General features: G+C 28.3%; 5 protein-coding genes across 17 annotated transcripts; 2 read left to right on the top strand and 3 right to left on the bottom strand.

Annotated features, from left to right (window-relative positions):
* Positions 1-1750: 1750 nt before the first annotated feature.
* Positions 1751-6246, bottom strand: LOC115876668 (ATP-dependent DNA helicase Q1-like). Its single transcript, XM_030892531.1, has 6 exons — positions 6132-6246; positions 5462-6070; positions 5192-5403; positions 4773-5040; positions 4480-4696; positions 1751-2361 (listed from the first exon to the last, which is right to left on the bottom strand). The coding sequence occupies exons 1-6, from the start codon at positions 6145-6147 to the stop codon at positions 1830-1832; spliced, it is 1854 nt and encodes a 617-aa protein (XP_030748391.1). The 5' UTR covers positions 6148-6246; the 3' UTR covers positions 1751-1829.
* A 2535-nt stretch (positions 6247-8781) lies between these two features.
* Positions 8782-9683, top strand: LOC115876673 (UPF0235 protein Pcar_0617). The gene is made up of 4 exons (XM_030892549.1): positions 8782-9053; positions 9107-9194; positions 9275-9402; positions 9527-9683. Exons 1-4 carry the CDS (start codon positions 8886-8888, stop codon positions 9620-9622), a joined length of 480 nt encoding a protein of 159 aa, XP_030748409.1. The 5' UTR covers positions 8782-8885; the 3' UTR covers positions 9623-9683.
* Positions 9672-13642, bottom strand: LOC115876670. 7 transcript variants are annotated; one of them, XM_030892536.1, is made up of 4 exons: positions 13567-13642; positions 10798-11020; positions 10385-10456; positions 9672-9979 (listed from the first exon to the last, which is right to left on the bottom strand). In XM_030892536.1, exons 1-4 carry the CDS (start codon positions 13599-13601, stop codon positions 9707-9709), a joined length of 603 nt encoding a protein of 200 aa, XP_030748396.1. In that variant the 5' UTR covers positions 13602-13642; the 3' UTR covers positions 9672-9706. The 7 variants fall into 7 exon arrangements, with proteins under 7 accessions (XP_030748396.1, XP_030748397.1, XP_030748398.1 ...); XM_030892537.1 differs by having other exon boundaries at positions 13521-13576; XM_030892538.1 differs by lacking the exon at positions 13567-13642 and adding an exon at positions 13396-13522.
* LOC115876671 (guanylate kinase) lies at positions 12630-19349 on the top strand. 7 transcript variants are annotated; one of them, XM_030892546.1, is made up of 4 exons: positions 12630-12647; positions 15916-16204; positions 16251-16437; positions 16547-19346. In XM_030892546.1, the coding sequence occupies exons 2-4, from the start codon at positions 15917-15919 to the stop codon at positions 16663-16665; spliced, it is 594 nt and encodes a 197-aa protein (XP_030748406.1). In that variant the 5' UTR covers positions 12630-12647; position 15916; the 3' UTR covers positions 16666-19346. The 7 variants fall into 7 exon arrangements, with proteins under 7 accessions (XP_030748406.1, XP_030748407.1, XP_030748405.1 ...); XM_030892547.1 differs by lacking the exon at positions 12630-12647 and having other exon boundaries at positions 15446-16064; positions 16131-16204; positions 16547-19349; XM_030892545.1 differs by lacking the exon at positions 12630-12647 and adding an exon at positions 15448-15682.
* A 225-nt stretch (positions 19350-19574) lies between these two features.
* Positions 19575-20526, bottom strand: LOC115876674 (zinc finger protein 706-like). Its single transcript, XM_030892550.1, has 3 exons — positions 20375-20526; positions 20036-20222; positions 19575-19846 (listed from the first exon to the last, which is right to left on the bottom strand). The coding sequence occupies exons 2-3, from the start codon at positions 20177-20179 to the stop codon at positions 19757-19759; spliced, it is 234 nt and encodes a 77-aa protein (XP_030748410.1). The 5' UTR covers positions 20180-20222; positions 20375-20526; the 3' UTR covers positions 19575-19756.
* Positions 20527-20578: the final 52 nt, after the last annotated feature.

Genomic DNA, 20578 nt, shown 5'->3' with positions numbered 1-20578 from the left:
CTACGACTATATAAATCGAGAGTTTCATCCCAAATCTCCACTTTACTTTGCTTCTTCCATCTTTGCATATCCAGTTTATCCAGAAAGAGTTTAAAGAACTCAAGTTTGCTTCTAACAATGCGTCAAATCATAGTTTTGTTACTTGCTATGGCTTTCATTGGATTTTGTTCGGCTCAAGTGAACTTTTCCCCAAACTGGGGTAAAAGAGCCCTTAATAATCCACCTGAAGAAAATGAGAATGGATGCAAGGAATCCGTCGACACTTTGCTGCTTATTTACAAGATCATTCAAGTAAGTTTTCTATATTTCCTATGTATTTTAGTTGTTTAACTTTTTTTAAAGTACTGAAAATTGAAAAAATAATATTCCCAAGAATTAAGAACTCTTAAGAAATATTATTGATTTTATTATATTATATTATTTTTATAACTTAAATAATACTTTATACATGAATATTATGTATTTTTAAAAATATTAATCTAGATAAATTCATTTTTAGTGTAATAATATATAAAGATAATATGTCAATAAAACGTGTAGCTTATAATATCGTGACATAATAAATAATTTGCCGTTTCTCTGCAATAACTGCATATAATAATATTCTATATTATAATTTCTCTTTGTTAATGTTAATAGTATATTTTATTTAGTCTATAAGCTATCTTTAATTACTTTGTATTTATATTTTGGTGCTATACTTGGCTTTACCACAAACTCATAGTCTGTGGCTATACCTACCATTATATAGGCTATACTTTATTTTAAATTGGCTAGGCAATTGAAATTAATTAATAATATCAAAATATATTAACATATTCCAAATATACAGGGTGAATCTTAAATAAATGCAAATATTTTAGGGGTAGTATATTTCGACCCCAGAAACACGTCTATGTTTTTTCGCGAAAAAAAACATTAAAAATTTGCAATTTTTTCAAGAATTTTTTTAATTTTTAATTTTTAAATTTAATTTAAGTTTAAATTAGATAAAAGAGATTAAATTTACAAGAAAGAAAACCGAGAAAAGATCCAGTGGTTCTGAAAATTTAAGCAAAAAATTTTTTTTTTTGGAAAGTAAAATATCTCGGTTATCTTGGAGTTATTTGAAAAACGGTAAAGAGAAAATATGTTTCTTTTATCGAGATCTACCAGACTACCCGCCCTGAGAATATTTGCACTTGAAGTCTCACCCTGTATATTGTGTCACGTGGAAGAAAGTTCCGATAATAAAATATAAAATATATTAATATACCAATATATTCTAAAGAATCAAAGTCATCATAAAATAAATCTTAAAGAATCATTGTCAAAATGTTTAATAATATGTCGTTTTATTTTGAATGATAAAAAATATGACGTTATTTACATGGAATTTATATAAAATAGCAAAAACAGGAGTCATATATGACCTAACAGTCGATAGACGGTCCTCAAAAAATACCAGAATCTAAATAATGATATAACTTTTTTTTGGAAATTCTTTTACAGAATGAGGCCCAGAAACTTTTGGAATGCGAAAAATTTTCCAAGTAACCACCTACATCAGACTGCTAAACTTGCCCACAGGAACTATTTATTTTTTTAAGAAAAAGAACATAAAACTATGTAATTGTGTTTAACCATCTGTATATAAATTAATAATAAAACAAGCATTGAAATTGAAAAATATTTTTGTTTATATCTCACATTATAAACCTTTATTACTTACCCTGGACATTTAGAACGTGCATATAAATCAGAATTCACATTTATAGAAAAACAAATACTTTATTGAGTATTAATTAAAAAAATAATTTATCATAACAATCTAAAAACATTAAACAGTCTCAATTTTCTTTGAGTTTCTTCATTTTAATATGAGATCCTTTATCCGTTAGAGTTCTTTTCTTACTTTCTATACCATTTTCAGCTCGAGTATTCTCACAAACCGTAACCCCTTTAAGCACGCCTCTATATGGCATGAGAACTTGTTCATCGCTGCGCAATTTCCTGTTTATATCTATGTATGGAAGTGCAGATACTAAGGAATATCCTCTTCTTACTTTCAAAATATTTTGACACAAAAGAAAACCAATAATGTGCTGTCCATCTTCTCTAGAAAATCGTGGCTTTGAAACGGAGGAATCTTGTAAACTTTTTGGGGCGGACTGAAACCAAGAGTCTAGCAATTTTTTTAACGTCCAATTTACTTCCTTCTCAGACGAAATATTCATTAGTTTAGAGATATCCTTAGCGTACGAAGTAATATCGTAAGTCTGAACGTCTTCAGACTTATTTCTACAATGATCACACATGTGGTCACAATCACTCGATCTCCAATCGTCGTCAAAATATTTTGAAATCAATTTCCGACGGCAGCTAAAATTTGTAAGTATCTTATTTTATTAAAATAAAAGCTCGGTAAAAAATAGCTCAGAAGAATCTCCAATTAAGATAATCTGATATAATAACTGTTGATTAAAAATATCTTTTGGCGCGTTTTATTAATGGATAACTGACATTTTTCGAAAACCCAATATTGTGTTTTCCTCCATTTATGAAAAATACATATATACACGTACTGTATACAGGGTGGCGCCTCTCATACGCCGCGGATGCTCCAAGGAGAACGGTAGTTTATATCGAAATGAAATTTTGGCAGCATATGTAGGTTAACTGAAAGCATATTATAAAATATATAGAATTATACAGGGTGTCCCCAAAAAAAGTTACACATCAAAGTTGTGTTTTTTCTAATGGAACACCCTATATATTAATTGATTTTCGGGTTCTAGGAAAAAAATAAAGGTAAGTTTTATTAAAGAAGCATATACCTAAAATCTAAGGATTTTGAAATATTTCACATTTTGTGAAAATGAAGAGAAAATTTTAAATTTCGATAATAGCTCCCTAAATTTTAGTTGACCTTTTATAGCCTGATATTTAATTACAGTAACCATTGTACGTTAAACCAAATTGAAATTTGTCCCGAAAAGTTATACAGGGTGAGACAAAATTAATATGGAACATAAGTCACTTTTAAAAGCGAATTACTCCTTTATTTTAAATGGAACACCCAGTATATTTTTCCGGTGTTCAATTCGGATTTTATATATCTTCAAAATATTATTAAGGTTGCCTACCCCTCAGACAAAGACTTCCCTAGATATTTTAATTTTTATGATTTTGCGTCAGTAGATCTTTATTATTTGAAAAAATCTAGGGTGGCTGTGTGATATACCTTTTGTTAATGTAACAAAAATTAAAGATTGTATAGTAAAATACTCAACGGTAATAAAAAGATAGACGTTCAAAACATATTTTAATTATTACAGAATTAAAACCAGATAAAAACCTATAACTATGTGACAAAAATTAGCTAGATGGAATCAAATGCTCAAAATGCTTCCTTTCCTGTTAACTGCATTTTATGCTTTATTGTTATCATTTTGATTATCTTTTTAAAAGGATCTTTTCATTTTAAAAAGCATAGGTGGAGTTCTATCTCGAAGAGCAGCTACAATAATTTCTCTCATGTTGTCGACAATAGTTAGTCGAGGTTTGTAAAGACTGTCTTTAACATATCCCCATAAAAAAACCCAGACTAGATAAAATCAGGAGCATTTAAGTATTCTATTAATGGTGAATGGAGTGTGCATTCACCAACTAATAGAATCAAATCAATTCTCTCTGATGTAGGATAAGTTTGCATTTTCGGCAAATTTCTGGGATTTTTTTTTTGTTTTAACTGATACAAAATGATAACTAGTTGTTAAAGTTGAATTAATTAGACAGCTATGTTGAAGTAACGTCAGATATATCACAGCCACCTAGATTTTATCAAATAATAAAGATCTACTCAGATCAAATCATGTAAATGAAAATATCTAGGAAAATCTTTGTTTGAGAGTTAGGCAACCTTAATAGTATTTTGAGGAGACATGAATTCTCCATTGAATTTCGGAATAATATACTGGGTGTTCCATTTAAAATAAAAGAGTAACATGCTTTTAAAGGTGGCCAATGTTCAATATTAATTTTGTCTCACCGTGTATAACTTTTTGGATCAATTTTTAATTTGATTTAAAGTACAATAGTTAATTTAACTACATATTAGGTTAAACCGGGTAAATTCCAATTTAGGTAGCTTATATTGTAATTTAAAATTTTTTCTTTATTTCTAGAAAATGTTAAATATGTCAAAAACCTTACATTTTAGTCATATACTTCTCTTAAAAAACTCATCTTTATTTGTCTCCAAGAATCCGAAAATCAATTAATATATAGGGTGTTCCGTTACAAAAAACACAACTTTGATATGTAACTTTTTTTGGGGACATACTGTAGAACTCTCTATATTTTTAAAAAGTGCACTGAATTAACCTACTCTTGCTCACAAAATTTCATTTCAATACAAACTGTCGTTCTCCTTGGAACCTCCGCGGCGTATGAGAGGCGCCACCCTGTACAAGGTAAAATAAAATTTTTGAAACTGACCTTGAAACATCTATACAGTAATTTAAAATATCCTTCACTGATCTTTCTTCCCTAGTGTTTTGAGTGTTTGCAAATATTTTTAGCCAATCAGCAATATTAAACATAACAATACAATCAGACTTCTTGCCATCGCGACCTGCCCTTCCACTCTCCTGATATAAACCTTCTAAAGTTTTTGGTACTGTATAATGAATAACAAATCTTACATCCGGTTTATCTATAGGGAATTTTTGTAAAATTAGTATTCCTGAAGATTATTTTTTATTTTCAAACAAAGAAACATTTTGACTCACCAATCCCCATTCCAAAAGCTATTGTTGCTACAACAGCTTGATAACTATTTTCTGTCCATCTTCTGTGAATTTTACTTTTGACAGAGCTGTCTAAATTAGCGTGATATGGACCAATATGAAATCCATAACTTCGTAAATCAGTTGCTATATCTTCACACTCTTTTTGTGTACCAGCATAGATTATGCCTGACTGATTCTTGTACTTGGTTCTGAGCAAATTTGCTATATACTCCAAACATTCAGATTTGGTAGCAGACTTAGGTACTACCTATTCATAAATATTACTTATTATTAAAATGTAAAATTGAGAAAATAAATGTTATATGTATAAATTACACAAAAAATATTTCCAATATAACTTGTATTGGTGGTTGCAAACAAACTACAACATCTCTGTATAGTAGTTGGTAGTTGATTACCTCATAATATAAATTAGGTCTATTATATGGAGCAGTTATTACTACAGAATCTGGAATCTCCAAAATTTTTTGAACATCTACAAGAACATGCGATGTCGCAGTAGCAGTTAAACCCAATATTGGAACTCCAGGAAACTGATTCTTCAGCAATGACAATGACAAATAATCTGGCCGAAAATCATGGCCCCAATTTGAACAACAGTGGACTTCATCTATAATAATTAAATAACTATTAGAAATATATATCATTAAAGTGCATCATGTTTTTACCTATAACGAATCTAGCTAAATGCCCTTGTTTGTAAATCTTAGTTAAATCTTTCATAAACATCATAGTTTTAGCAATCCATTCTGGAGTAACAAATATGATATTCAGTTTATTTTGTCTCATACGTTCTGTCACTTCTTTTTTAATCTCTCTAGGTGTGGCAGAATTTACCGTTCCTGCAGATATGCCAAATTTTTTAAGTGCCATTAACTGATCTTCAATCAATGATATGAGTGGTGATATAACAACTGAGAGATTTCCTGTTACTAAAGAAGCTAACTGATATATTAAACTTTTCCCACCACCTGTAGGCATCACCAATAACACATGTTTTTTCGATAATGTAGCATTAACGGCTCCTAGCTGATTTGGTCTGAATGTTTCAAAATGAAATATCTCTTTCAATAAGCCATGCACTTTTACTGACCATGGATAGTCCTTTTGGAGCCATTCAGAAACATCAGTTTTTTTCTTTAGACAACTCAGAGAGTATTGAAGCCTCTGTTCTTCTTTTTCTTGTCTTAATGATTTAAGTTTATTTGTTATATACAATTTCTGTTCTTCTAACTTGTTAATTTCTTGGTCTAATTCATTCTGTCTTTTCATAAAATCTAAAATAGGACACTTGCTATTACATTTATATTATATATAATAAATTATTTCTATACAAACCAGATTCCGATAACATTTTATTAACAATTTAGAAAAATTATATATTGTTTATTGGTGTCAATTTTAAAAAAGTTAGGTTGGGTTAAATTAGTAAAAGTTGGTTGTCTATGCAGTGCCTTCTATTAAAAGATCAGCCTACGGGCGAGATTTATGACGTCACGCTAGTTAGATATAACGGATTAATAAATATGTTGTAGAATACATGGAAAACATAATTATTCCTCAGATTTTTGGTTTGTATTTTAAAAATGATATAGTTTAAATGAAATATACATAATATACAGTTAATAACTACAACATATATACCTATTTATAGTAATAAATACTTTGGCAAATAAACTATGAACCATACAAATGCAGCAAATGTTTTACAATGTACAAATAATGTATAGGTACATAAGATAATGGGTAAAATGTAAATATATTTTAAATTTTGGGGTTTGAAAATCGATCTAATTTAACAAAAACATTTAATATCTACTAATAGTGATGTATTATTATTTGCATTCACAAAATTTATATGTATATTTTGCAAGTATCAATGTTCGAAAAATTATATTTACAAATAATACAATATTATCTAAAAAGGCGTCAGCGATGGCTATGAAATGAAGATCGCTGGCATTTTATATGTTAAATTATTCTAAAATTTTTGATTTTCTTGGGATTTTAGGTTCGGGAAAAACGCTGATTAAGTTTTCATTTGGGTTTTCATTATTTTTATTTGGTTTAAAAAAAAACGTTTCGGCTAACTATAGCCTTCACAGTGTTGTGTCATATGAGAAAAATAGTGTCGAATATAATCCAAAAAATTAAATATACAATATAATTCACACCTCATAATGTTTACTGCAATTAATAAACTAATATAAACTTATCAAAAGATGACCACATATTTTTAATAAATTATTATTCTTAACACTAAAATTATCTACATTGACTATGGAGTACGCAGTAAACATTATGTGCGTGGTGTGAATATTTTATATGCAATTTTTGGATTATATTCGACACTATTTTTTTCATATGACACAACACTGATGGAGGCTACAATGTTAGCCGAACCGTTTTTTTTTAAACCAAATAAAAATAATGAAAAACCAAATGAAAAATCAATCAGCGTTTTTCCCGAACCTAAATTCCAAGAAAATCAAAAAATTTAGAATATTTAGAATCAAGGTTCAAGAATATCAAATTTTCCAAGATTGTAAAATTCTAGTTAATTATTTTATGTGTACAGTTATTTAGGGAATGTCATCGATGTTCATTTCCAAGCCAACTAGACGCCGATTTTTTCGATGATACGGTATAATTCTTACGTAAAATGTAAATAACATTAGACCAATTAAAACAAAGAAATATGAATTTCTTAGTATTTTTAGTAATACCTTTATTCTTAAAACTTAATTTTGTATTATGCAAATATACCAATTTTATTGTTATTTTATTCATATTGTATTCAGCCATCACTTAAATATTTGATATTAATTTGGTATTATAAATAATCAATACTATTCATTAAAAATTACTGAACAAATATATGTTATGCTTAACATACATTATATATTATCAAACAAAAACACATTCTTCTTTTAAACTGTATCAGTCTTGTCTTTACAAAAATCTTTTTTTAAAATTTGAACTCAAAATAATAATCTTTTTCATGATCTCTAATACACATATTCTTTATTTTCCCTAGTTCATAATACCTACTTACGTGTTTGTATCTATCGAAGCTGAACCAGCAACACTTGGAGTGGAGATTCCACAATATGAATAAAATAAACATAATTGTCCAGTTTCATTAATACCATCATGGGAGAATATTATTTTTAAATTTATTAAAGATATTTTCAATAAAATTCTCTTGATTTATAACTCGTACCCACTTTTCTTGCTCTTCCGGACACTTTAGGCTGCCTAGTATAATAACTATCCTTAGTAACTATCCTTTCCACCAGGAACACAACAAAGATGAGGCATAGCACCAATAACACACTCCACTTAAGCTTTATTGATGAATTGTTAGAGTCTTAAAAAACACACACAAAAATCACGATAAGTAAAAAATGTATGGGCACTTTTAGGTTAAATCACTTGCACAACGTGTAATTTTTAAAATTTCTATTTTTTTATGCGAAACCGAGAGTGACCATATATCTGGTAGTAGTTTATGTCACTTCAACACCAAAATAATTAGTTTTTTGCACTACAATAATAAATAATACCAAAAATCAAAGAGTTAAAACCAAAAATCAACCGACAAAATATGAAACGGAATCTAACCCAATATCTAAGTGTGTACAGCTGATGAAGTAAACAAAAGTCCGCCCGCAGGCTGATCTTTTAATAGAAGGCACTGGTCTATGTTGACATTACTTGCGGAGTTGCCAGTTGTCAGGTGTGAACAGAGTGTGCGAACGATTTTGCTGCACCACCAAAAATTTGTATGTATTATCCGTATTATAAAGGTAGTTTTACAAGTTTACATTTTTTTATACTGTGATAAATATTACCAACATTGAAGTACTCTACCCCATTAGTATAAGTACCTACCTTATATTATGTGTTAATAGTACGGACAAGGGTAAAGGATTAATAAAATGTTTTATGTATATTTAAGTATATTTAATTAATCTGGCAACAGGATATACAGAATGTAAACAGAAAACAGCTGTTCAAAACATGTATGTGAATTGATAAACATAGGTTAAAATTATGTGTAGTGTTAAATAAATAAGTTTTTCCAATATAATGAAACATAAACCAAATATTGCAAGATTAATACCTATTTTGCCGTTAAAAATCAGCCATATATTCGATTACTTACTAGTTGATACCATATTCTCAAGAGACATGTCGAAGAAGAAGTCAAAAATTAAGGCACCAGTGAGTCCCAAACAAGCTGCGGTTAATCCAGATGTAATTAACTAATTTTCGATCATTTCAGCAAGTATACAAATATTTTTTTTTAGTTATTAACGTCTATAAAACCGGCATCAAACAACAGTGTCGAACTTCACATTTTAGCAAAACCTGGGTCAAAGCAGAATTGTCTCACAGGTAAATGTTATTGTATATTCTTTTTAACATAAATAATATATAATATTTGAACTTACTTGCACCGTATATTTTAATTTAAGGCATAGATAATCAAAATATACAAGTACAGGTAAATGCCCCTCCTGTTGAGGGTGCTGCAAATGCTGAATTAAAAAAGTATCTTGCATCAGTTTTAGATGTCAAACAAAGTTCTGTTCAGTTGCAGAAGGTAAGAGTAGTACATATATTTACAAGATTCCTATTTCACAGTTTTTTGTGGGTTTGGTTTCTCCACTGCTTACTGTTTAGTTTTTGGATATTATGTATGTATTATATGTGTTTCTTGTTTACAGGGTCACAAATCTAGAAATAAGGTTTTTGAAGTATCAAATATGTCAGCTGAAGATATTCAAGCAAAGCTATTAGCTCAAGTTAAAACTAACAAATAAAAAACTTTCTATTTATTGGGTAAGTTTATTTTTTTGGAAAGGAGAATAAATAAAAATTGGATTTAAAATAGTTTTATTAAACCCTTATTTCGTCGGCGAAGTCTTTACAGGCAGAGGTGGTGGTGGGACGTCTGGTATTTCAGGATTTGTTTTTAAATTGGCAACGACGGTTTTAGGGTCTGCCTCATCTTGAACCCGGTCTATAGAAACCCTGTTATTGACTGGGGCGTTTCCGTTATCTTTGGGGAGGTATTTGTCAAAATTTTCTGCATATCCTTCAGAGTTGCTTCTTTGGGAGGTCTGTTGCAGATTAGGTTGTGGAATATTGTCTACCTTTTGATTGTATGAAAAGGGCAACTGAAAAAAATATCACAAGAAAGTATTACAAGGGTATTACTAAAACAGGCAAATTCCTATGTAAAACATCTTTTAAAAAAACAATAGGATTTTTACCTATTGTATTTTTATCACCCCAACCAAATACAAAAATGTTATAGCTCGTTAAATTCAATACTCTTGTACACTAAAACTACATGATCTTATGAACCCTGGTGTCCATCACCCACATAGTGAGAGTCAAATTTGATTTATGAAATGGCAACAATAGGCCCTTGAAGAAGCCAGTTGAATTTTAGTTAAAATACAACCTCCACTCAATTGAGTTCGTTTATATTGTTCTAGACATAGATAATTTGTATATAATAATTAATATTTACTATTATATTATTAAAACATACTATAATAAAAATGTATAGTACATACTGGATATCTTGGCGATTCTTGTCCAAAATATGAAGTTTCGACTCTTCTTATTTCAGGAAATCCGGGATGAATCTAAAAAATGTATAAAATATAGTAGGTAGTAAAAAAATGTACAATGTTAATACATGTATTATATGAAAACTAACAAATATTTCAAAATATATAAATTTTCCATCATACGACGCATGCATAGCATTTTGCCGTTTGTGCGACGGTGTACGAAACACAAATCGTTTATAAAGAGAATTTAATGTCTTTTGAAGGGGGCTTCAGTCTTGGATAGGTCACCCTGTATTATAATCCAAGTGTAAACACATAATGTATTTTTTACTAAAACGGAATATGGAATATGATTAAGAACGAATCGAATTCTTTTACTGCATAAGAATCTGGAAAAATAATTAATTACTTACATATGTGAAAGGAAAGCCGGGTACGAATGGCGAATGGTAAATCAAAGTAGGAAAGGCATATCCGATAGATGTTGTTCTTAATACAGGTTCATAAACAGGTTGGGCATGACTAGGTGAAAGATTTTTTTTAGAACTAATCAGTACATTGTATATTCTTGGAGATCTGGGCTCAGCCGAAGACTGGAGATATAACAGTACGACACAAAGCAATTTTAACATTTTCCTGAAAAAAAATAATACAGTGAAAATCTATTTACATCATTAAAAATATCAGATTTCAATGAAAATATAAGTAAATAAAAATAAATGGTATCTATTAAATAGATACCGTTTATTTTTACAAACAAATTTTGTTTCAACACAGGCAAATACTAATTTGCCTAACTAACAAAAGCAGTAAAAAATTAAACACTGCGAAATTTGTACGTTCTCAAACCAATAGGAACTTTTTTTTGAAAAACAATTTTGGAACTCATTTTTCTTTCACTTGTCACAAAGGTAATGTTTTAGATAGGTACATTACTTACTGCTAATTCTGTAATGTTTAATTTATTACCACTAAGTATTAAAGTAGACTTAACAAAAATTGTTTAGATACTGTAGGCTAATTATTTGTTGTAACTAGTAAAATAGGTACCTTCATTAAAGATTGGGCAATTTTCATTCAGAATGCATTTTTAATTACTGTTTGATACTATATAACAAGTCAAATAATTAGAAAATAATTCCATCAGTGAAGTGGAAATAATACTTAAATATACAAAACACTTTGTAATAATTATTTATTATATAATATTATAATATATTATTAACACAAAAAAATATATGGAAACAAATTTGCTTTTTGTTCAGTATATACCATATATGATCAAGGCGATTTTCACTTTCACAGTTAAAAAATTCTTCATTGCGGGGACTATAGGTCTGTTCTCAGAAGAATCCCTGGCTAGTCAGCACGTTTCTCATTGGTTAAAATGCGTAGAAACCTGATTGTTAGTCTGGTTGCTACACATTTCAACCAATAAGAAACGCGCTGACTAGTCAGGAATTCTTCTGAGAACAGGGTCTATAACGCAGCAGAGTACGCGATTTGATGGATATCGGTTAGCTGTGTAAGTCGTTTGCGCAGATGCTCTTACTATGTAGTGATAGTCGAACCTGTGGTCGAATGCTCAAGTTCGTTTTCTAGGGGAGACACTGGGTTTAAGAAATATATGGGTTTAAGTTGTCCAAAATATTTTCAAGAAAAATTAAAATTAATCCAATAATAATATTTAAATTTAATAATAATAATAAATGTTTTAGTCATGTCTCATGACTAATCTTACTGTAGACTTGCCCAATAAATTCTTTCTTTTTTTTTATTAAAGTCTCCACGATAACATCCTTTGTATATATTTGCTATATTTATTAATCAAAATAAAAAAAAATATATATTTTATCTACATAGTTTTAATAAAAAATAAGAAAAAAACAATTTAATAGGCATAACATAATAAATTAAACGACAAAAATTAATTTCAAAAATAAAATAATAGTTAAATATATTTTAGCTAATTAAGAATGCTGCTTTTTTGACATTCAACAAATATTTTTTATAGTACCTACAAAGTCACGCAAGGAATATTGTTATCAAAACCCATTTATTACAGAAATTCACAATTTGATTGTATTACTTGATTAGAGAACAAACTATATAGCTTTAATAGAAACTCAATTAAAAAAGTAACCGTTCATGCAACTCAAATGAGGCAAAAGTTCTTCGACCTTCACCTTTAAAACAGAATATACAGAATTTTTTTATTGATATTCTTTCTAGCAGTGCTTCAAGTTGCTTAGAAATTATATAGGTATGTATTGTAAGTAATGATTTTGTGCAATTTGAGTATACAATAACAGTACAAAAATGTAACAACTTTTCAAAAAGTTAAAAATTCTATAACAATTATATAAATGCATATTAATATCTACATGCATAATTGCCGAAAATTCCTCTGTGTATTAAACTGCAGTCTAGGACTCCCATTATTTTTTGTATTAGAGATGTAACAAACCAAGGACAATATTTTTTAGTAAATTTCTTTTCATTCAACATCCAGAACCTTGCAGAAATAAAATCGTGTTATCAGATAGTACAAAAGATTCTGTGATTTTGACACATTATGGTAAAATAATGCTAGAGGTATGAAATAAAGTAATATTTTTTCTTCATTAAATAATACGTTACTTTTATAAAACTTACAGTTTCGTTGTTAAATTAAATGATGGGCATATAATAAAAAAATAGGAATATTACTGCATATGTAGTTTTTTCAAACTACTAATTTTCTGTTCTAATTTTAATTCCAAAAATGTTATACTTTTAACGTATATATTAAACATTTAGCCTTGCATTATTGCAGTCAAATACTCCCACTTATTTCTAATAAATTCACCAAGAAGTGAAAAGCCTGCTCAAATTATTTGAATTTAAAATTATTTTAACCCTAACGATACATTCAAAATTTAAAAAATTATTTCAATAAAAATGAAAATTTTAAAACTTTAAAAAGTAACATACTATATCAGTGTGTAAAATAGAATAAATGATAGAAATACCTTAACGAAAATGAGTCCTAGTCCATTCAAAGAAAAGCAATTTTTTGCGGTTCACTAAACTAATATAACAAGAGCACAGAATCACAAGTGGTAGAAAATAACGCCAAGGAAATATAATAGTTTACCTTGTATACATTATATTGGTGTCGAGTCACTACACTAAATAATTACCTTGATAGAAATAAGAGATCTTTATATAGATACATAAATATAAATTCTGCCTACAGTCTCCATGAAGTGATGGGCTGTTCTTTGTTATTTATAAAATATATAATATGATTATGTATATGGTGAACCATGCATATGTAAAAGAGGGTATAGCATATTTTCGACAGTTAAAATAAATAAAATCTTCAAATTTTAAAATTTAATAATTTACCACAGTTTTCTTTATACAGTTTCAGGAATTTAAAGATCATTTATAATAAATAAATAATTCTTAAATAATGCCTAAAATTCATTTAATACACATTTTTGAAGAGTACTCATAAGAACTTTAGTTATTATAGTTTTAACAATTATAGCACCTCCTATTTTTATTTTATCACTGATATTCTGCCTAAGAAGACTAGTTTCTTGATAAATGAATCCCATCATCAGGACCTCCACTTTCAAAACCTGCAAAAAATGTGGCACACAAACACAATTATTATAAAAGATTTTAATTAAGGTCTTTTATTATCCTATTAAAATTAATTATATACATGTTGACACTAGATATTAAATTATTATATTAGATGTAGATGTTACGAGTGGTAGGTATTTAATAATTGTATTAATAACAAAGGTCGATTATGTATTAATTTTATTAAAAACCTCTAAAAGCATAATATTCATCTCTCAAAGTATTGATTTATAAAAACTTATTTAGAATTAATAAATTTAATACAATTACATAGAACCTACGCTAATTATTCTTATTACAGATAATGTTTAAAATTAATGAATGAGCTGGTTATTCCAGAAAAAAAATCGATTAATATGTTGATACAAAAAATTCTTATCTTAGCAAAATAGTTGAAATAAAATCAAGTGCATGCTAAAATCCCTTCACTTTCGCTTTGTCAAAAACCTTGTTTACACTCAAGGTATTTGCAATTAAACTTATATACGAGAACATAATAATATCTATGATCTCAAATATTTGGAAATACATAATAAAAAAATTAATATACATATACTTAATAAATTATTTATTAATTAGCATTTCCGTTTGTTTTGTGAATTTTTTAAAATTTAAAAAAATGAGAGGAATCAAGAGCTACTATAACTGCACGTACTTCCCAGCTGTCACTATAACGCAGTAGATACATCCAAACGTTATATATCAAGAGATGCATCCCCAATTTGTAATCTTTTATACCTACCTATTCTTACTTAAATATAATAGATACAGAATTAAACCAGTATTTTAATGCTGACTAAGTATGTACCTATTCGAAAAATTACGTTACCTATTTGATTAAAAAAAATCTAATGTAACGGAAGAAACAATAAGAAATCTTATAATAAGATAAGCTTGACCGACCAAGGTAATATTTATTAATAACCTTTGAAATGACAAAGAAGGTAATCAGTCTATTTTAAAACCGTAAAAAAATTATTGTCCTTCAAAATAATGCATATAACACTTTGTGATTTATTACCAGGAATATTTTAAATAGTATTTGCTGTGGTATTCCCATTTTCGAATAAAACGAGCATAAAATACAGGGTGATAATTTTGAAACATTGGTTCGATATACATTAATTTCGCATAATTCGATATTTTAAATAGTATTTGCTGTGGTATTCCCATTTTCGAATAAAACGAGCATAAAATACAGGGTGATAATTTTGAAACATTGGTTCGATATACATTAATTTCGCATAACACTGTATTACAGTTAATTGGTTTAGCTTAATGCTAGTTTTATCTGTTTTATACCGGTAGTCAAAAAAAGTATACCGTTTAGATTTCCCGCCTTTCTGGAAGTTTTCCCTCAAAAAATTTATGTCCACGGTTTTTCTGTGGTAAATGTCTAAAATGTCATTTGAATTTATTCTAATCAATTGAATCAAGTTATAATCTCTCTCTCTCTCTTTAATCTTTGGTTAAATTCTTATTTCGAATTTTTCAATGTCAATAACGTGTCGGCAATTTTTATTTACGTTTTCTTCTTTGTAAAAAGTTTATTTGTATTTGTATTTATAATCAGTAATATTAGCTAAATAACGAATATACATATTGGGAATATAACGGTCCGTTCAGCTCAGTCAGAAATTCCAAACTTGAAGAGTTTATTCGGTTAATACCGTGTGTTCTGAACTTTGCATTTAAATTTGAATCTATTAGTGAAAAAAGCTATTTTTTGGTCTTTCATTCAGTAATTAGTTTTGTTAGTTTCTAGAACTTAGTTGCCTTTATATTTAATTCTTAAACTATAATTATAGGTTACATTTCAAATTTGAAAACATGGTTATTAAAAACACATTTAATTAAATCTTTGCATTTTCTTTATTTAATTTATTTTTCTATAGAATGGCTCATCACAAACTATTAGTCTTTTGCGGTCCATCTGGGTCAGGCAAGAGTACACTTGTTAATAAAATGATGCTCGAATATCCTGACAAATTTGGCTTCAGTGTTAGCCACACTACCAGAAATCCACGTCCAGGTGAACTTAATGGTAAACATTATTACTTTACCACCAAAGAAGCAATACAACAGTCTATTGATGATGGAAATTTTATAGAAACAGCAGTATTTAGTGGTAACATTTATGGTACAAGTAAAGCTGCTGTTGAAGATGTTATACATCGAGGAAAAGTATGTAAAAGGTTAGCGTAAAAGAGTTGTACTTTTATATTTGTAGGTATGTGTCTTAGATATTGATGTCCAAGGAGTAAAGCAAATTAAAAAGAGTTCATATAAGCCATGGTATGTGTTTGTTGCCCCTCCCAGTTTAGAGGAACTTGAAAATCGCTTACGTGGAAGAAACACTGAGAATGAAGAAAGTCTTCAGCAGAGACTTACAGTTGCCAATGAAGAACTTGTTTATGGTAAGATAAATATAATTATTAACTCATATGCTACACAATTTTTTTTATTAAAAATAACCATGCAGCTTATGTTTGAAGTAACAATATATATTTTTTCTATATATTATAGGAAATACACCTGGTAATTTTGACCTGATTATCATCAACAATGACTTAAATCATGCTTACAATGCTTTAAAAGGATTTCTAGTACAGAATGTACTAAAAAATTTTATTAATGGAAATTAGGATGTGTTTCTGACAGCATTTTAAACTAGTCTCTTAGAAGAGAAGCACGAGCATGTTATGCCAAATACATTCCTTTTATTTCTTTGTTAATAAAAAATCAAATTAGATTTGTTTGAAGGAATTGTTGAGTCAGTGTTTGTGCTGAAGCTGCTGCAAACTAGAAAATATCCCGAGGATATACATATACATATTTATATGTTATATATGAATGCAATTTATCTTGCCTGTGATCAGATTAATAATTTAAAATACTAAACTAATATATTTTTTAAATGTATTATAAAAACTAGCTGATTCTGCTGCATCCAGTATTAAAAAATTATAATAATATCTCTTTTTTATCCATATTTTAACTTGTCATTAGCACATAGGTAACAAAAATGCTTCATATAAATACTTAGCCTTATAGTTACTGACAACAATATGTTTGAAACAATTTCTTATATTCGGAATATTTTACAAACATTAGTCAAGTGGACCCAACAGTTCCAAAAACCCAACCTTTCTAGAAGCAATAACTGGAATTATTTATGTTAATATCATTTCAAAGATACAGCATTTATCAGATAACTAACTTGTTAACATTGTTATACATTCACTAATTTATGGCCAGAATATTATGAGATGCTCATTTAATGACTCTTTCAATTAATTTGCAATTGTTTTCTATGTGCTTGGTAACTGTAAATGTCTGTCCACCCATATTTGGAAATGTTTTTGACAGTCATTTGAGAGTATTGCTTGTTCATTAAAATAAATTTTCATATGGTATCTATACTTTTAGTTTAAAAAAAGGGAAAACTATTTAGTTCGTTATCACATTGAATAATGCATTTTATGTTATATAATATAGTGTTTATAGTTTTTAATATTAGCAATAATTAAATGCCAAGTGGTCAAAAGAGAGGTAATTTATATAGTAAATTTATAAACTTTTATAATACATATTTGCATTTTAATACTATATAGAACAATTTTTACAAAGCTGTATTGATTGATTGACAACAGGTTATTTAAGTTTCTTTTTAACTATATTTGATAAACTGGCATTTATTCACATATGGATATGTGACTTCTTTAAGAAATATATTATTAATCGCGCTTGCGTGGCTACTATCTTATGTAGGATTTAGGACTGTGTTCACTAGTTGTATGTAATTAGTATCTATGTGTAATGATAATCAATAATATACTAAAGGTAAAAAGTATCCAAAGATGGACAGTTTCAATTGCCTACGATAAGCAACCAATTTAGACTAATAATTCCTAATATATACAATTTATATTTTATTAATTTCCGCCTCTCACGTGACCCATTACCAAATAAAATATCATATACAGAAGCATTATGACAGCTTATTCAGTCAATAGGTATCCGACTTCGAGTGTATTTATTCAGACATTTTGTAATAAATATTCATCACAGATTTTTTCATTTAACATAAGCAATATTTTTCGGAACAAATTTCTTTGTGCTCTCTTCAAGCTATAGGTACTATATATATATATAGAATTTAGTAGGTAACTAGATGGTTAGTTTTAAGTATATTTTCGTATTATTGTCATGTCCTGATTATACAAATTCAATAAGACAAATGAAATTATAGGAAGTGTATTTATCTGTGTATAAGTGTATTTATCTATTACCTTAGACAATATATTTCAGATATATTAAAAAATATAAACCATCGAAATTATTAACTATATAAATCATATACAGAATATTCTTAATAGCTTATAATAAATATAGACATCACACACTATGTTTATTTGGGAAAAATATATTAATCTTCGTTTTTTTGTTTATTTCATTGTAGAATAATTGGGGCAAAACATTTTAACATCCGCTGTATACGCTTTATGCAGCAATTGACAAAATGTTAAACCCAAATTATACAATTGTCCAGGGTCGGATACAGGAATATATTTTAGAGGGGGCCTAAATAAAAAGTAATGTAGATTATGCTTTTTAGGGCGCCATTTTTAACCCAAAAGCCTAATACCTATTTACACCAATTTATAGATTATAGGGAAGGGGGCCTTGGCCCCGTGGCCACCCTTCTGTATCCGCCACTGCAATTGTCCAAATTATATCAAATAAAACATTTTGATAACCGCTGTATAAGCTTTATAAGGCATTCAAAATGTAACTCCCAAATTATTTCAAATAAAAATATATAATTAATTAAATTAAACATAATTAATTAAAATGTTTGACAAATGTTATTTAATTCTTATATGTTAATCATAAATAATTTTTAATACCTGTATCTACCTAGGCACAGAAAAATATTTTCCTTTTTTAACATTTTTTACCAAACACTTATTAGCCCTAGATCATATATTATGTACTATATAGGTATTCACAAATTTAGTTTTTAAGTCGCGTTATCTCAGATATATATGTACATATTATTAAATTAATTTAGCGTATACATTTTTTATATTTATTTATTAAACTTTATTAAGTACGTGGAATAATTTTGCCTTGTACTACAGGCCAATAAAATTGGTTCATCAATGGATATAATTTCGTTTATCCTGCTTAATTTTTAATATCTAGTTTTGAGTTGTTGATTTTTTTATGCCTTATAAGCGTATGTATATTAGGGGTATTATATATCAATTTTAAGCAATATTGCTTTTTTATTAGTAGTAATAGGGTAAGTTAAAATGTAGAATACGAATTATAATTAAAATAAAAATTAAAAATAGAATAAACTCCATAAATCTTGTTTTTTTATTATGCCCATTGCACATTATAAAACTTCTCAGATGTTTCATAGTCCAATAAAATTCAATATGTCTTAATATATTAGACTCAAAATACTAACTGGTTTGCAAGAAAAGAACCTGGATCTGTGAATATGTTTTTCTTAATGAATATCTTATATGAAAAAAATATAAGATTAAGAATTAATTTTCATTTATTTTTATAAATGTAAGAAAAACCATCACAAACTTAAACAAATGTTTACATTACATACTTGGAAAAAAAATTAAAAGTAACTGTAAAAAATACTCTTGTGAATTTATTAGAAGAAAACAACCAGAATAAAAAACAACACGACAGCTCCTTTATACTTATATTTCATACATCTTTCAATTCCTGAGGCATATCATTTTTTGGATGTTTATTTTCGAAATGTTGTTTGTAGGTTTTGGGGTCTGGCATCTGAGCCTAAAATACAAAAAAATATTAGATAGGCATACATATATTTCATGAAATGTGAAAGTAGCACATCTAGCTAAATACCATAATATAATGAAGACTTTTTTCTAACAGAATCCTCTGACATCCTTTCATTTAACAATTACAGAACTAGTATTTTACTGGGTATAATTAGAGGGCTAATGTTTCATATTTTACCTTGCAAACTGCACAAACATGTACTAAAGCTTTTTGAGCAGCCTTCTTCTGATCATTCGCGCTATGCCCTTGTTGTTTTTTCATTTTGGCAGCTTTTTCAGCTGCTTTTTGTTGGGATTGCACTTTTTGTTGTCCTCTAGCCATTTTACTAATCCCTATGAGTGGAGTTGTTTAATAAATTATGTACCTGAAAAGACAAATTTTAATATGTACCACTTCTGATGTTGTAAAACAGTTAATAACTTTATAAAAGACGAAAATACTATAAGTATATCATTCTTTTAACCTCTAATTGTAAACATGTGTATTGAAATATTTCAAAAAGACGTAGGTACATACCAATCACTTGTAGCTTAAAGAAGGATACAATACGTTCCCAACTTATGGAATGATATCAATATGTTCTTTTTTTTATATAAAACAATATTCTTCGGTTTGAATGCGACAGCTGCAAGGCAGCGTCCGTTCGAGGAAAACTGACAATCTGAATTTGACAACATTTAGCGCGTTGACACATAACACCCATGACATATTCTCGCAGCT

Source organism: Sitophilus oryzae, unplaced genomic scaffold (assembly GCF_002938485.1).
Source record: "Sitophilus oryzae breed Bouriz unplaced genomic scaffold, Soryzae_2.0 scaffold_1440_pilon_pilon, whole genome shotgun sequence".
In the NCBI taxonomy this organism is placed as follows: domain Eukaryota; kingdom Metazoa; phylum Arthropoda; class Insecta; order Coleoptera; family Curculionidae; genus Sitophilus; species Sitophilus oryzae.
The sequence above is the reverse complement of the archived record's forward strand: the minus strand, read 5'-3'. Positions and strand labels throughout refer to the sequence as shown.